This window comes from Arabidopsis thaliana (genome assembly GCF_000001735.4).
Source record: "Arabidopsis thaliana chromosome 1 sequence".
Classification (NCBI taxonomy): domain Eukaryota; kingdom Viridiplantae; phylum Streptophyta; class Magnoliopsida; order Brassicales; family Brassicaceae; genus Arabidopsis; species Arabidopsis thaliana.
Window position 1 is genome coordinate 14997678 of NC_003070.9, and position 17464 is coordinate 15015141.

A 17464-nucleotide genomic window follows, 5' to 3' on the forward strand; every position below is an offset into this window, starting at 1 on the left:
AGTTTTGTTGGTTTTAGCCTCTTTTGGGCGAAAATGGGTATACGTGTTGGCTAAAGACTCCTAATCTATCTCTAATTCTATCATTAGTCAAATGCATTTGATTGTGAATCATTTTGACGATAGAAACACTAAGACCGCTATTTACTGCGTCTAAGAAAATGTTTGTTGGTTTTAGCCTCTTTTGGGATAAAATGGGTATAAGGGTTGTCTAAACACTCTAAATCCATCTCTAACTCTTATAATTAGTCGAATGCATTGGATTGTGATACTTTTTGACCATATAAACACTAACAAAGCTATTTACTCCTTCTAAGCAATATTTTGTTGGTTATAGCTTCTTTTGGGAGAAAATGGGTATAAGTGTTCTTTAACCACTCATAATCCATCTATAACTCTTATAATTAGTCAAATGCATTGGATTGTGACACATTTTGACCATAGAAACACTAACAAATCTATTGACTCCTTCTAAGCAAGTTTTGTTGATTTTAGACTCTTTTGGGAGAAAATGGGTATAAGTGTTGTCTAAAAACTCCTAATCCATCTCTAACTCTTATATTTAGTTGATTGCATTGGATTGTGACATATTTTGACCATAAAAATACTAACAAAGCTATTTAGTGCTTCTAAGCAATATTTTGTTGGTTATAGCTTCTTTTGGGAGAAAATGGGTATATGTATTCTCTAAACACTCCTAATCCACCTCTAACTCTTATAATTACTCAAATGCATTAGATTGTGATACATTTTGATTATAGAAACACTAACAATTCTATTTACTGTTTCTAAGCAATATTTTGTATGTTGTAGCTTCTTTTGGGAGTAAATGGGTATAAGTGTTGTCTAAACACTCCTAATCCATCGGTAGCTCTTATAATTAGTCAAATGCAGTGGATTGTGACACATTTTGACCATAGAAACACTAACAAATCTATTGACTTGTTCTAAGCAAGTTTTGTTGGTTTTACCCTCTTTTGGGAAGAAACGGGTATAAGTGTTGTCTAAACACTTCTAATCCATCTCTAACTCTTATAATTAGTCGAATGCATTGGATTGTGATACATTTTGACCATAAAAACACTAACAAAGCTATTTACTACTTCTAAGCAATATTATGTTGGTTATAGCTTCTTTTGGGAGAAAATGAGTATAAGTGTTCTCTTAACACTCCTATACTACAAAAAAAGATCATTTTAAATCACTTATATTGAATATTTGTATTACTTATAATTGATGTAAAGAAATTTTACATCAGTTAAATAAACGATTCGTATCTTGTTGATGCAAATAATTTACATCGATTTATTAACAACTGATGCAACTTCACATAATATTTGCATCGCTTGTTATAACTGATGTTTAATTTGAGTCGGTTATAAAAACTGATGTGATATTTACATCATTTTTTATAAGTGATGATATTATTTACATCACTTTGTCTAAACGATGTTAGTATTTGTAACGGTTAAAAAAACTGATGTGATATTTACATCATTTTCTATAAGTGATGGTATAATTTACATCACTTTGCCTAAGCGATGTTAGTATTTGTAACGGTTATAATAATTGATATCAATATTTATATCACTTACAAATAAATGATACTAAAACTAGTGTCAATTTTCATAACTGATTTTAATTGTTGTATCATGTCTGGTAAACAATGTTAGTACATGAATCATTTATAATAATTGATTTAAAACATTACATCACTTCTACGAAATCGATGTTATATTTATGTCAATTTTCAAAACTGATTTTAGTTGTAGCATCATTTTTAGAAATTGATGAGAATATTATTGACAAAAATATGTATTGAAATAATTTCACATCATTTATAAAGTAGAGCTAATGAAAATAATAACTAACGACTTTTAGTTTTTTTTTTAAATCCAACAAAATTTAATTAATGAAAAACAAAAAAGCAAACTTAATTAATAATTAAAAAAAAAACTGAAAACAAACTACATAATCAATCCATTGTGTGCAAATTAAAAGTAACTAAAAAGTTTTGCTAAACAAACTTTGATTATACTAATTAACTAGCATTGCTTTTAACTCTAGCTTAAACGTTAATCCACTAGCTAGCTAGCACCACCATCCCTTTCCTGAAAAAAATCATTCAATGTATAAGTTAATTATCTAAATTTTTAGTATATATGAAATTAATATGTAAATACTCTTTACCTGAGGATTAGGCAGATTTGGAATGTTTACAAATGCTGGATTTGGGATGTTTGCAAAAGCTGTTGCAAAATTTGCAGTCCACGCACTTGCCTGAATATTTTGTTTAAGCATTAGTATTTGCCTCTATATATATAAAATTATAATAATGCAATTGAACTTACAAAGTATTATTATATTATTACCTGTTCACCGGTTGAATTACCAAGTATTTGTCCAAGGAACGTAGACATTGCATTAACTTGATCACCTAATGTCTTTACTTGTGTCTTCAGCTGGGCAACTAATTCAGAATTTTCTATATCTTGTCTTCTAGTTGCATTGGAATGTCTCACTAATCTTGAAGGTGTGGGCCCACGACCAACACAACGTACTCGGCCTGGACGCTCTGGACCGAACACCTGACTATATTCGTCATCCAAGCTAGCAGTACCGTTGTATGTGACTTGCGGATTTAGATTCAATAACGTCGTAAGTGCTTCCTAAAACGAGCAAAAAAAGATAAATATTCTACATAGTTACTAGTAAATCCAACAGAGACTTTAATAAAACCAACCGCGCGTAATTTTGCCTCATCTGATACGAAACTTCCATCATGTTTCTTGCGACTCTCAATGAAAAACTCCGCTCGACATGGCGTTTTCCCAGTCTTGATTTTCTACGTTAAACAATATACAAATTCAACAGAATAAACTAGGTTTCTATATATCATAACTAAATAACTCACAATCTCGTCTCTTTTTCTTGAAAAACTCTTCCTTCCACATAAGTGAGGCATGATATGATTTTTCTGGTTCTTTGTGTTCCGTTCTTGCATTTTCTGAAAGCTCACATGTTGAAAAAGATTAATTGCATTTGATATAGAAACTATACTACATATAAATATCCAACAAATAAACTATACCCTCCACTTATCGGTGAAAATCAAGTGAACCAAATGAGACCATTGATCTTCAGGAACTTTTTCGGGTCGATTCTGCAACGTTTCATTCAGATTGTTACGTTTGTATTCTCTCCAAAAACGTAGTTTGACATCCTTGCATTTGCTACCTAGTGCACCCATCACATAATCTTTCCTCATCATTGGATCATCAAATCTGAATTTGGACTGCAATGATAATAATAATAAAAAAAAACTATTTCAAACTCTTCGGCTATTTATAAAATCATTAGTAATGTTTAGCAAACGTTATCCACTAAGATTCAAAGTCAATGAGGTAGAATAAAAAATTGAGTCAAAAATCTATAGACAGATATTCTTCAACGTTCTATAAAAATCTATAGTCAAAAATTGAGTCAAGGAGGTAGAATAAAATCTGTAAAAAAAAGAGTCAAAAATAAAAAATCATCAACGTCCTTCGCACTATGTACTGAAATTTATATATTATAATTATAAATTACGTTTTGAAAAAAACTTGCAAATTAACCGAGTCATCATACCTAACTATAATCTTAAAACATCCCATTGTACAAAAATCTATAGACAAATGTTACCTGAATTACTGCCCATGCTCTGTCTTTTATGTGTGGACTAACCAACCTCCAATCAGTGTAGTTGATGGGTAGCAACATAATATCATTGCTTAACTGACTTAACCATGATCCAAGTAAACCTCCAGAATCACCAATTGGCTGATTGGTATATTCATCAAAATGCACAATAACTCGGTGGTTTTGCATTATCCAGACATCTTTTGATGTCATCATTTTGCCTTCTATGTTTCCATCGACATCTTGTTGATAAACCACATATACATCAAACCCCCAAAATCGAATTAGTCTATAATAAATCAAATTAACAGATATACTAAAGCAAATAAGTTATAAAGGAGTGAATATTTGACTTTGAATATATCAAAAACCAACGCAGATTATAGAATTACCTATCACTTCTATTTTCCATTTGAAGGTTTTACATTCTGGGGCAAGTGGAGGAGGCATAGTGTAATCTGTTTCCAGATTTGGTAGATCATCAGGTTGTTGTGTTTCTGAGTCGGTGAAGTCCATGATCCTAATCAATGTAAAAGAAAAAAGGATTAGCAAAAAATAATTCCATTACAGAGAAAGGAATATGATCCTTGGATTTCAGCTTTTATCTATGATTCCTAAGATTTTTTGTATAAGCCTAATTGACATGCAATTGCAGACTACGTACTATCATTGTAAGAAAATAGGACATCCAGTTTAAAAGATTGACTCTTTCAAATTCAATGAATCTTAAACAAAGTGTTTTTAACGTGACAGGTTGCAATTGTTTCCAAGGGAATCTCTTGCATATAAAACAAAGCAACAAATCTTGAATTTCTAATCTCAAATCATTACACGGTGTGATGGAAAACTGCGCAAAAAATTGTGATTTTCTATGACTCAAATGTACTTAAACTATTAGATAAATAACAAATCTCTTTATAGCAACATAGAAACATTCATCTAACTTGGAAAAAATCGGAGAAAGAGTAAAAAACAGAAGGAGAAGATGGAAGATAAATTCATATGACTTTGAAAAAACAAATAATAGAGAACCAGAGAGCTCAAATATCAATCTTCTAATGGAGGTACTAAATGATAAAGATATTAGTATGTTTAGATGATGAGAATGCAAACAGTCTACACAAACAACATAAATAGAACACAAAACTCACTTTGTGTCTGCTGGTTGAATTCTGAATCGTGACCTGAGAGATTGGGTTACGCTCTGTGACGGTTCCTCCTCAGACAATTAATTAGTGGTCTATATTTATAAGGAAAATATTATTACTAATTACACTTAAATTTAATTCCCGCTGGGTTAAAATTTAGCAGGATCTGAAAATTTTAGTGATTTCTTATTTTAACCAAATACATATATATAAATTAACTTTTTAATAAGTTTGTTTAGTCTATGCGGTAATCTATACTAAAGAAAAATTAAGCCCACCTTTTTTGGAACCTCCATCAAAAATTCAAGGAAATGTTACACGTTCAATAACTTAGATAAAAATGTCAAGGCTCACAACTCTAAAACTTAGCTAAATTAAAACAGGAAGTTAACTGTTTGACTAAGCAATTTAAACACCAAGAAAGTTCTCATACCACCGTATATATTTCATCCAGCAAGGATATTAATCATGCAGATGATTAAACGAGAAAGCCGAAAGTTAATTAATGGAGGACATGCATCTACCACGCAACTAAACAAAGTACTACCTTTGCAGATGGTGATCCATCAACCGTTACACTGGAATCTTCAGTATTTCTCTGTGCTGCTTTTGGAGTACTGTCATTAAACGAACCAGAAGCTGAAAGAGATCGTGGATTCTCTGCATTGTCCGCCGCATAAACAAGGTACGAGTTTGCAGAAGGCGTAGGAGCAGGAACTTCATAATGTGCAAGATCAAGCTCCAAACTTTCTAAAGGACACTGCTATATATGAGACATCAAAGTCCATAAGATTTATTTCTCCCCATGGGAATTCTAGATTGATATGGAAGTTGCAGTCAAAACTTTGAAATTACGGGAGGCATAGAAAATCATTCCTGTTGTTTTAGTTCACATAACTAACACATTACAGATAGATAGAATGGCGGTGGAAACAAAAAAGTAGAAGAACAAAGTACCTCAACATATTTTGGATCAGGATTAATGCTGACATCAGGAATTCCACGTACAGTAGAAGGCTGGAGGTTCTCCCTATAAGCTCTCCAACTAGTAGCAAGATCAATTGGAGAAACTCTGTCGGCGTTGATGAAGACACAAAATTCTTAAATCACATCACCTTCCAACCTAAACAGAGCTAATCTAGCATCTCCTTGCAACAAACCACCAGTAAGAAGCCTATTTTCACCCTCCTCCACTATGCAGGGAGTATTTCTGTTCTTTGGCTTCAACAAAAACTTGAAATCCAAAGTCTCTACACACCAAAAAAAAGGCGATGGAGAAGCTTAAATGGAAAACACCAAGAAATCAGACATCTTGTAATCTCAACAATCATAAGTTAACAACAGAACTCAAAAACCAAGGCAGCTTCATAGCAGAGATCTTATAGATATATAAAGTAGAGAATTTTCACATTTACTAATTGGATATATCGTACGTACGTAGTAGCTAATTTGACCGCTCACTAGTCCTCTATTCAGAAAAGAACCAACAAAAAGTGAGAAAAACAACATCTGAAACTAATTCCAAAAATCATCACTGTAACATTCCTAAACTCCAAATTTGTCATAATCTACTAATCAATAACACAAACGATCATATTTTTTCTTAATGGGTACATAAATTAAAGACGCAAATACTAAACCAAGTGATCAATCAAAACCCCCAAAAAAGAGCTAATCAATTTATTCACCTTTGCTTCCTTCTTCTCCATCGTTCTCCTCTTGACCATCTTTGTAATCTCAAGCTTCTTCAAAATCTCAGATTCCAATTGTTCCTCTTTACCATTAGAGGACTCAGCGCCACCATTCTCCATCACGGGAGCTACAACACCAACATTAGGACTTTAGCTCGCCATCTTCAAATCGATTTTCACCTTGATAACAAAGCACTAACCAAAACTCGATGAGAATCGCAGGAAAAACCTACTCGTACACGAAGAAGAAGAAGTAAACCAGTCTCTATTTTATTTACCCTTTACTCTCTCCTCCGATTCATTTGTATCGCAAACACTTGACAGATTTTTAAGAATTTGCAAAATGAGACAATTAAAACTATATTCTCTATATTAAACCAGCAAGTGACAATTAGGGAGCTTCCACCGAGTATAGTGGCTATTATATTCTACGCCGTATCCATCACAGAAAATTGAAGTCAACAATTAAAAGCTTAATCAATAAAAGATAAAACTCAACCGAAACAAATAGATTGAAATTTAACAATAAAGGAAGAGAAAAGGAAAACCTTTACACAGAAGAAAGTAAATTGAAGCAATTGATACGTAAATTGCCCAATGTTTTCTGCTTCTCCAAATGTACGCACTCACACAAATTCACAATAAATAAGAGATAGTGAAATTAGAGCTGCAGAGACGGAAGATAAAGACTAAATTGAAGTATCTCCTCACGTAATCTGTTAACAACTACATTATTAAAAAAAAGAGAGAACAAAAACAAATTGACCAAGCAACAATTGTTCCACTTAAACTAACAAAAGTCCGATTATAAAATAAATGAAGAGAAAAGTCTGATCAAAAACTCATAAAAAACCAGCAGCCAACATATTGAACACGGTGAAGATATTTCTAAGAAGTAACGGAGACTCCAGGAATAGATTCACTATTACACTGTTCTGAATCATCTTGATCACCCATGTCATACACGTCTCTAGGTTGAAAATGAACTGCAATATTCCATTCTTCTTTGCAAGGATCAGCTACATAATACACCATCTTTGCCTGAGACGCCAATATGTATGGCTCATCCTCTTCATTATCTCCAGTGTGTAGCAAACGTGAAAAATTCACCATATGGTGATCATTTACATCCATTTTATATCCTCGTTCCGTACGAGTATCAGCCCACTTGCACTTGAATAATACAACTTTGAAAACCTCGTAATAGTTTAACTCTATAACTTCAACCAGATTTCCATAGTAAGGTACAGCTCCTGTAATAGGGTTAGGATCTCGAGAACTAGCATAACTCATAGTCTCAGCTGCAACATAAACACCACTATTTTGGGTTTCAGGTCAGTATCTCTCTCTATTGTCCGAAACTTTAAACCATTAACATTGTAGGCAGTATACTTCACAACTTTGTCAGATGGACCCAAAGCTAAGCATCGTAAATCATCGGTTATCCCATCTAACTCGTTTACCTCTACTTTATGCTTGATCCATTTTGCAAAATTGAGATGCATTTCTCTGTCAATGTCAATGGCACGACTCCTCTTGCTTTGACGAAATGGTTTACTCCATAACTCACTTTTATATTTTCTAGATAGACAATTATCATAAAATGAGAACAGAACTTCCATCAACCATAGTTAAAAAAATTGTTAAAATTTAAAAAAGAAAAACGTACTCTCTTAAGTGATCAAGTAGTTGACAGTTGACCAATATATGCCGATGTGCTTGTTGCCTCTCTACATGATTAAGAGTATAAACCTTACCCCCTCCAACAAATCTTCCAAGGTTTAGAAAAATTAATGGAAGTTCTGAATTTGGTCTTATACTTGTCTGAGCTAGAGGTCGATCATCAATGCGGCCATACCGAGTGAATCGTGTCTCTATATCATTCAGATACATGGAGCAAAATGTTACACACTCATCAGCTAAATACTGCTCACATATAGAACCTTCAGGCTTAGCACGATTCCGAACATATGATTTGAAGTATCCCAGAGTCCTGTAGATAAGTGAATTAAGTAAGTTTCTAGTTGTGTATATATATATAAACATAGAATTAAAAAAAAAAATCACCTCTCAATCGGATACATCCAACGAAATGGAACTGGCCCACCAAGTTTTGCCTCTTCTGTGAGATGTACTACTAAATGTACCATCATAGTAAAAAATGATGGAGGAAAAAACATCTCCATATGACATAAAGTCAAAACAATACGATCTTGTAATTTATCAAGCTCATCGTTATCGAGGACCCTTGCAGATATATCTCTAAAAAAATAACAAAGCTCGACAATGGCCGATGTCACATGTGTTGGCAGCACATTCTTAACTGCGATTGACAACAAATCTCTCATAATCACGTGACAGTCGTGGCTTTTTAAGCCTGAAATCTTTCGACTTTTAACGTCAACACAAGTTGATAAATTAGAAGCATAACCATCAGTGAGTTTTACATTCTTTAAGACACTTAAGAAAATGTCTTTCCTATCATTATCCAGAGTAAAACATGCTGCTTTATACTTCTCATTATCATCAGGCCACAAGTCAGAACGTATACCCAGCTCACGAAGATCTTTTCTAGCACTCAGATTATCTTTTGATTTTTTTTTGTCATCCAAAAATGTGTAGACTAAATTGTCAAACACATTTTTCTCTATGTGCATGACATCCAAATTATGCCTTATCATAACAAACTCCCAATAAGACAACTCAAACAATATACTTTTTTTCTTCCATTGTTGAGTACTACTAGTAGAATCACTTACCGAAGCACCACTTCGATCTCTTTTTTTTCCAACTCCAACTACACCATGGTTCTTACCAAAAGTAATATTAACTTTTTCTAGTTGATGGATGACTGTAGAACCTGACAATGTGGTCGGTGAAGATCTTGTTTCTATCTTTCCGTCAAAATTAATTTTATCTTGGCGATAACCATGATCTTGAGGAAGAAAACGACGATGACCCATAAAACAATTTTTTTTTCCATGGCGTAAACGTTCTCCGCTGCCATCAAAATTACAGCTTGGACAAGTCGCGGTCGTATACGTATTCCAACCCGACAAATTTCCCAGACCGGGAAAATCACTAATTGTCCACATGATAGCTGCTCGCATGTCGAATGTCTGCTTTGTGGAAGCATCTAGCGTTTTAATCCCAACAGACCATAATTCTTTCAACTCTTTGATAAGTGGCTGCAAGTAGACGTCGATATCATTACCAGACATATGCTTTCCAGGGATAACCATAGAGAGGGTCGTTGATGTTTTCTTCATTGCCATCCATGGTGGAAAATTATAAGGAAATAGTATCACTGGCCATATGCTATAATTAACACTCATGGTACCAAATGGGTTAAAACCGTCAGTCGCCAAACCTAATCTGACATTTCTTGGATCAGATGCAAATTCAGGATATTTTTGATCAAATGCTTTCCAAGCCTTTCCATCTCTTGGATGTTGAAGCTTCCCATCATTGTTACTAGAAGTTGCGTGCCATTTCATATGGGTAGCAGTTTTTGATGACATGAATAAACGTTGAAGTCGGGGCTTTAGAGGAAAATAGCGCAAAACCTTTGCAGGAGCTTTACTCTTTATTTTCTCTGATCCAGTTTCAGTTCTTGTACTCTTTACTGAAGTTGTTTCTTTCCAGCGAGAAGCTTTACAAACTTTGCATATTTCCCTTTCCGCATTAGCCTCCCAAAATAACATGCAATCATTTGGACATGCATGAATTGACTCAGAAGTCAATCCTAATTTGCGAACAACTTTTTTCATGTCATTAAATGAACCTGGCAATCTCGCTTGTGTAAAAGCTTCTTTCAGCAAATCAAGTACCATAGATATTCCCTTGTCGCTAATTCTACACATACATTTGATATGGTACAACTTCAATAACACATACATTTGATATGGTAAATCAAACGTAACAGTGATGAAATGTCCACTGTTACGTTTGATTTACAAAATGCAAAATCCAAGAAAAACGGTAACGTGAACTTAGTGCAGCCTGTATATAGCTCTTGATTAAAATCAGCTAGTAACTCATCAAAACCATCTCCTTTTTCACAACTTCCACTTGCAGTTGATGGTCTATCAGTGTCCATAAGGTTCTCAGATGATCCAACTTCATATCCACCGAAGATCCAACTTCATAACTCATGAAAAAGATCATCCAAGAGAGTCCTAGTTGAATCTAATTCAACCGAAGCAATATCAGAAGTCGGTACTCTGGTATTACTCGTGACGCATATATCCTCTCCATGTAGTACCCAATTTGTGTAAGAACTTAAAAAGCCATAACACATCAAATCACCATCAATATCTTCTCTTGACTTAGTTTTGAGGAGACAACAACGGTAACATGGACATTTCATCACTGTTACGTTTGATTTACAAAATGCAAAATCCAAGAAATTTTTCACCCCCAATATGTAATCTTGAGATAAACGTGGTTTGTTTATCCATGATTTATCCATAACACCTTAAAAAATAAATAAAAAAATATATAATTGATAAGCTTTAAAAATTCACAAACAAACATTAAAATTTCTAAAAAAATTAGAATCTATACATATAAATCTTTCGTTCATCATACAAATATGCTTTAGCAAACATATTAAATATAAGTGATGAACAAAAACAAAAGACTGAAAAAACAAAACAAAAGATTGAATCAGAGTATAAAAAGATATAAATCTAATTATTCACGTAGTCTTCATATGTTTTGTGGTTTGGAGTTAGATACAATATCATCAGTATTTATAATTCTACCATGATCAAAGTTTTATAGACTTTTATAATTGCCGACTATCTAAACAATAATTGATCAGAGAAAACTTACGTGTGATGGTGATGCCTAAATCCAGAAGAAAAACTTGCCGGTAAAAACCAGAATTCTTGAACAATACTTAACCTGAATAAATATTACACCATACTTCAATTTTAAAAAATTGGAGTAAAGAAGATGAAATAGATATCATAATTTACAATAACTTACGTGCAACAACTCGATCTTTGTTTAAAACCAGAAAAAAATGGAGCTAAGTTGAGAAGAATCTGATTAAGGAAGATGATAATCTATCTTATTTATAACAATTAATTCTGTCGAGATAATATAGGATAGGTAGTTGATTAATTATCTATCTGATTTTTTTTTAACGTTACTTTTTATTTTTTTATTTTATAATATTAATAATAGAATTCATTTTACATCAGTTTTTTTTGATGTAAATTTGGAATCATTTTTACAAATGATGTTACCAAAAATTAATAAATACATCAGTTATCTAAGTGATATAAATTTCTATTTTATATCGATTATTGTAAAGTGATACAAATAAATAGAAATTGCATCAGTTTTATTTAAATGATGTTAAACTAATTAATTATCACATCAGTTAATATAAACGGTACTAAATCATATATATTTACTTCATTTATAAATAAGTAATGTTAAATAACATCACTTTGATTTGTGATTCAAAATAAGTGATTCAATCCGTCCCTTTTTTTGTAGTGCTAATCCATCTCTAACTCTTATAATTAGTCAATTGCATTGGTATGTGACACATTTTGAGCATAAAAATACTAACAAAGCTATTTACTGCTTCTAAGCAATATTTTGTTGGTTTTAGCTTCTTTTAGGAGAAATTAGATATAAGTATTGTCTAAACACTCATAATCCATCTCTAACTCTTATAATTACTCAAATTGTGATACATTTTGATTATAGAAACACTAACAATTCTATTTACTGTTTCTAAGCAATATTTTGTTGGTTGTAGCTTCTTTTAGGAGTAAATGGGTATAAGTGTTGTCTAAACACTCCTAATCCATCGCTAGCTCTTATAATTAGTCAAATGCATTAGATTGTGACACATTTTGACCTTAGACACACTAACAAATCTATTGACTTCTTCTAAGCTTGTTTTGTTGGTTTTATCCTCTTTTGGGAGGAAATGGGTATAAGTGTTGTCTAAACACTTCTTATCCATCTCTAACTCTTATAATTAGTCAAATGCATTGGATTGTGTCACATTTTGACCATAGAAACACTAACAAATCTATTGACTGCTTCTAAGCAAGTTTTATTGGTTAAGACTCTTTTGGGAGAAAATAGGTATAAGTGTTGTCTAAACACTCCTAATCCATTTCTAACTCTTATAATTAGTCGAATGCATTGGATTGTGATACCTTTTGACCATATAAACACTAACAAAGCTATTTACTCCTTCTAAGCAATATTTTGTTGGTTATAGCTTCTTTTGGGAGAAAATGGGTATAAGTATTCTTTAACCACTTCTAATCCATCTATAACTCTTATAATTAGTCAAATGCATTGGATTGTGACACATTTTGACTATAGAAACTCTAACAAATTTATTGACTGCTTCTAAGCAAGTTTTGTTGGTTTTAGACTCTTTTGGATGAAAATGGGTACAAGTGTTTTCTAAACACTCCTAATCTATCTCTAACTCTAATAATTAGTCGATTGCACTGGATTGTAACACATTATGACCATAAAAACACTAACAAAGTTATTTACTTCTTCTAGGCAATATTATGTTGGTTATAGCTTTTTTTGGGAGAAAATGAGTATAAATGTTCTCTAAACACTCCTAATTCATCTCTAACTCTTGTAATTAGTCAAATGCATTGGATTGTGACATATTTTGACCATAGAAACACTAACAAATCTATTGACTCCTTCTAAGCAAGTTTTGTTGGTTTTAGACTCTTTTGGGAGAAAATGGGTATAAGTGTTGTCTAAAAACTCCTAATCCATCTCTAACTCTTATATTTAGTCGATTGCATTGGATTGTGACACATTTTGACAATAAAAATACTAACAACGCTGTTTAGTGCTTCTAAGCAATAACTTGTTGGTTATAGCTTCTTTTGGGAGAAAATGAGTATAAGTGTTCTCTAAACACTCCTAATCCATCTCTAACTCTTATAATTAGTCAAATGCATTGGATTGTGACACATTTTGACTATAGAAACACTAACAAATATATTGACTGCTTCTAAGCAAGTTTTGTTGGTTTTAGACTCTTTCGGGAGAAAATGGGTATGAGTGTTCTCTAAACACTCCTTATCCATCTCTAACTCTTATAATTAGTCAAATGCATTGGATTGCGTCACATTTTGACCATAGAAACACTAACAAATCTATTGACTGTTCGAAGCAAGTTTTGTTGGTTTTAGACTCTTTTAGGAGAAAATGGGTATAAGTCTTGTCTAAACAATCATAATCCATCTATAACTCTTATAATTAGTCAATTGCATTGGATTGAGACACATTTTGACTGTAAAAATACTAACAAAGCTATTTACTGCTTCCAAGCAATGTTTTGTTGGTTTTAGCTTCTTTTAGAAGAAAATGGATATAAGTGTTGTCTAAACACTCATAAGCCATCTCTAACTCTTAAAATTACTCAAATCCGTTAGATTATGATACATTTTGATTATAGAAACACTAACAAAGCTATTTACTCTTTCTAAGCAATATTTTGTTGGTTATAGCTTCTTTTAGGAGAAAATGGGTATAAGTGTTCTCTAAGTACTCCTAATCCATCTCTTACTCTTATAATTAGTCAATTGCATTGGTATGTGACACATCTTGACAATAGAAATACTAACAAAGCTATTTACAGCTTCTAAGCAATATTTTGTTGGTTTTAGCTTCTTTTAGGAGAAATTAGATATAAGTATTGTCTAAACACACCTAATCCATCTCTAAATCTTATAATTACTCAAATGCATTAGATTGTGATACATTTTGATTATAGAAACACTAACAATTCTATTTACTGTTTCTAAGCAATATTTTGTTGGTTGTAGCTTCTTTTGGGAGTAAATGGGTATAAGTGTTGTCTAAACACTCCTAATCCATCTCTAACTCTTATAATTAGTCAATTTCATTGGATTCTGACACATTTTGACCATAAAAATACTAACAAAGCTATTTACTGCTTCCATGCAATGTTTTGTTGGTTTTAGCTTTTTTTTGGAGAAATTATATATAAATGTTGTCTAAACACTCCTAATCCATCTCTAACTCTTATATTTAGTCGATTCCATTGGATTGTGATATATTTTGACCATAAAAATACTAACAAAGCTATTTACTACTTCTAAGCAATGTTTTGTTTTTTTTAGCTTCTTTTTGGAGAAATTAGATATAAATGTTGTCTAAACACTCCTAATCCATCTCTAACTCTTATAATTACTCAAATGCATTAATTTGTGATACATTTTGATTATAGAAACACTAACAATTCTATTTACTGTTTCTAAGCAATATTTTGTTGGTTTTAGCCTCTTTTGGGAGAAAATGGGTATAAGTGTTGTCTAAACAAACACTCCTAATCCATCTCTAACTCTATAATTAGTCAAAGGCATTTGATTGTGAAACATTTGACCATAGAAACACTAACAAAGCTATTTACTGCCTCTAAGCAAATGTTTACTGGTTTTAGCCTCTTTTGGGATAAAATGTGTATAAGTGTTGCCTAAACACTTCTAATCCATCTCTAACTCTTATAATTAGTCAATTGCATTAGATTGTGACACATTTTGACCATAGAAACACTAACAAATCTATTGACTGCTCCTAAGCAAGTTTTATTGGTTTTATCCTCTTTTGGGATAAAATGGGTATAAGTGTTGTCTAAACACTCCTAATCCATCTCTAACTCTATAATTAGTCAAAGGCATTGGATTGTGAAACATTTTGACCATAGAAACACTAACAAAGCTATTTACTACGTCTAAGCAAATGTTTGTTGGTTTTAGCCTCTTTTGGGATAAAATGGGTATAAGTGTTGTCTAAACACTTCTATTCCATCTCTAACTCTTATAATTAGTCGAATGCATTGGATTGTGATACCTTTTGACCATAAAAACACTAACAAAGCTATTTACTGGTTCTAAGCAATATTTTGTTGGTTATAGCTTCTTTTCGGAGAAAATGGGTATACGTGTTCTCTAAACACTCCTAATCCATCTCTAACTCTTATAATTAGTCAAATGCATTGGATTGTGACACATATTGACTATAGAAACTCTATAAAAAATATTGACTGCTTCTAAGCAAGTTTCGTTGGTTTTAGACTCTTTTGGATGAAAATGGGTATAAGTGTTTTCTAAACACTCCTAATCCATCTCTAACTCTAATAATTAGTCGATTGCACTGGATTGTGACACATTATGACCATAAAAACACTAACAAAGTTATTTACTTCATCTAAGCAATATTATGTTGGTTATAGCTTCTTTTGGGAGAAAATGAGTATAAATGTTCTCTAAACACTCATAATTCATCTCTAACTCTTGTAATTAGTCAAATGCATTGGATTGTGACACATTTTGACCATAGAAACACTAACAAATCTATTGACTCCTTCTAAGCAAATTTTGTTTGTTTTAGACTCTTTTGGGAGAAAATGGGTATAAGTGTTGTCTAAAAACTCCTAATCCATCTCTAACTCCTATATTTAGTCGATTGCATTGGATTGTGACATATTTTGACCATAAAAATACTAACAAAGCTATTTAGTACTTCTAAGCAAGTTTTGTTGGTTTTAGACTCTTTTGGGAGAAAATGGGTATAAGTGTTCTCTAAAAACTCCTTATCCATCTCTAACTCTTATAATTACTCAAATGCATTAGATTGTGATACATTTTGACCATAGAAACACTAACAAATCTATTAACAGTTTCAAAGCAAGTTTTGTTGGTTTTAGACTCTTTTGGGACAAAATGGGTATAAGTCTTGTCTAAACAATCCTAATCCATCTATAACTCTTATAATTAGTCAATTGCATTGGATTGTGACACATTTTGACCATAAAAATACTAACAAAGCTATTTACTGCTTCCAAGCAATGTTTTGTTGGTTTTAGCTTCTTTTAGAAGAAAATGGATATAAGTGTTGTCTAAACACTCATAAGCCATCTCTAACTCTTAAAATTACTCAAATCCGTTAGATTATGATACATTTTGATTATAGAAACACTAACAAAGCTATTTACTCTTTCTAAGCAATATTTTGTTGGTTATAGCTTCTTTTAGGAGAAAATGGGTATAAGTGTTCTCTAAGTACTCCTAATCCATCTCTTACTCTTATAATTAGTCAATTGCATTGGTATGTGACACATCTTGACAATAGAAATACTAACAAAGCTATTTACAGCTTCTAAGCAATATTTTGTTGGTTTTAGCTTCTTTTAGGAGAAATTAGATATAAGTATTGTCTAAACACTCTTAATCCATCTCTAACTCTTATAATTACTCAAATGCATTAGATTGTGATACATTTTGATTATAGAAACACTAACAATTCTATTTACTGTTTCTAAGCAATATTTTGTTGGTTGTAGCTTCTTTTGGGAGTAAATGGGTATAAGTGTTGTCTAAACACTCCTAATCCATCGCTAGCTCTTATAATTAGTCAAATGCATTGGATTGTGACACATTTTGACTATAGAAACACTAACAAATCTATTGACTGCTTCGAAGCAAGTTTTGTTGGTTTTAGACTCTTTTGGGAGAAAATGGGTATAGGTCTTGTCTAAACAATCCTAATCCATCTCTAACTCTTATAATTAGTCAATTGCATTGGATTGTGACACATTTTGACCATAAAAATACTAACAAAGCTATTTACTGCTTCCATGCAATGTTTTGTTGGTTTTATACTCTTTTGGATGAAAATGGGTATAAGTGTTTTCTAAACACTCCTAATCCATCTCTAACTCTTATAATTAGTCGATTGCATTGGATTGTGACACATTATGACCATAAAAACACTAACAAAGCTATTTACTTCTTCTAACCAATATTATGTTGGTTATAGCTTCTTTTGGGAGTATAAATGTTCTCTAAACACTCCTAATTCATCTCTAACTCTTGTAATTAGTCAAATGCATTGGATTGTGATACATTTTGACCA

The 17464-nt window shown here is 32.2% G+C and overlaps 2 protein-coding genes and 2 pseudogenes across 4 annotated transcripts; 1 reads left to right on the top strand and 3 right to left on the bottom strand.

The window, feature by feature from the left end:
- Positions 1–1937: 1937 nt before the first annotated feature.
- AT1G40087 (Plant transposase (Ptta/En/Spm family)) lies at positions 1938–4191 on the bottom strand (the record flags this gene model as incomplete). Its single annotated transcript, NM_179426.4, has 8 exons — positions 1938–2108; positions 2188–2277; positions 2370–2666; positions 2741–2842; positions 2912–3004; positions 3089–3292; positions 3679–3917; positions 4068–4191. 8 exons carry the CDS (start codon positions 4189–4191, stop codon positions 2085–2087), a joined length of 1173 nt encoding a protein of 390 aa, NP_849757.4. The 3' UTR covers positions 1938–2084.
- A 1157-nt stretch (positions 4192–5348) lies between these two features.
- AT1G40089 lies at positions 5349–6656 on the bottom strand (annotated as a pseudogene). Its single transcript has one exon.
- Positions 6657–7529: 873 nt separating this feature from the next.
- On the bottom strand, positions 7530–10985 carry AT1G40091 (annotated as a pseudogene; the record flags this gene model as incomplete). The annotated part of the gene is made up of 1 exon: positions 7530–10985.
- A 5129-nt stretch (positions 10986–16114) lies between these two features.
- On the top strand, positions 16115–17087 carry AT1G40090 (uncharacterized protein; the record flags this gene model as incomplete). Its single annotated transcript, NM_001333196.1, has 3 exons — positions 16115–16118; positions 16257–16276; positions 16893–17087. 3 exons carry the CDS (start codon positions 16115–16117, stop codon positions 17085–17087), a joined length of 219 nt encoding a protein of 72 aa, NP_001322727.1.
- Between the last annotated feature and the right edge of the window lie 377 nt (positions 17088–17464).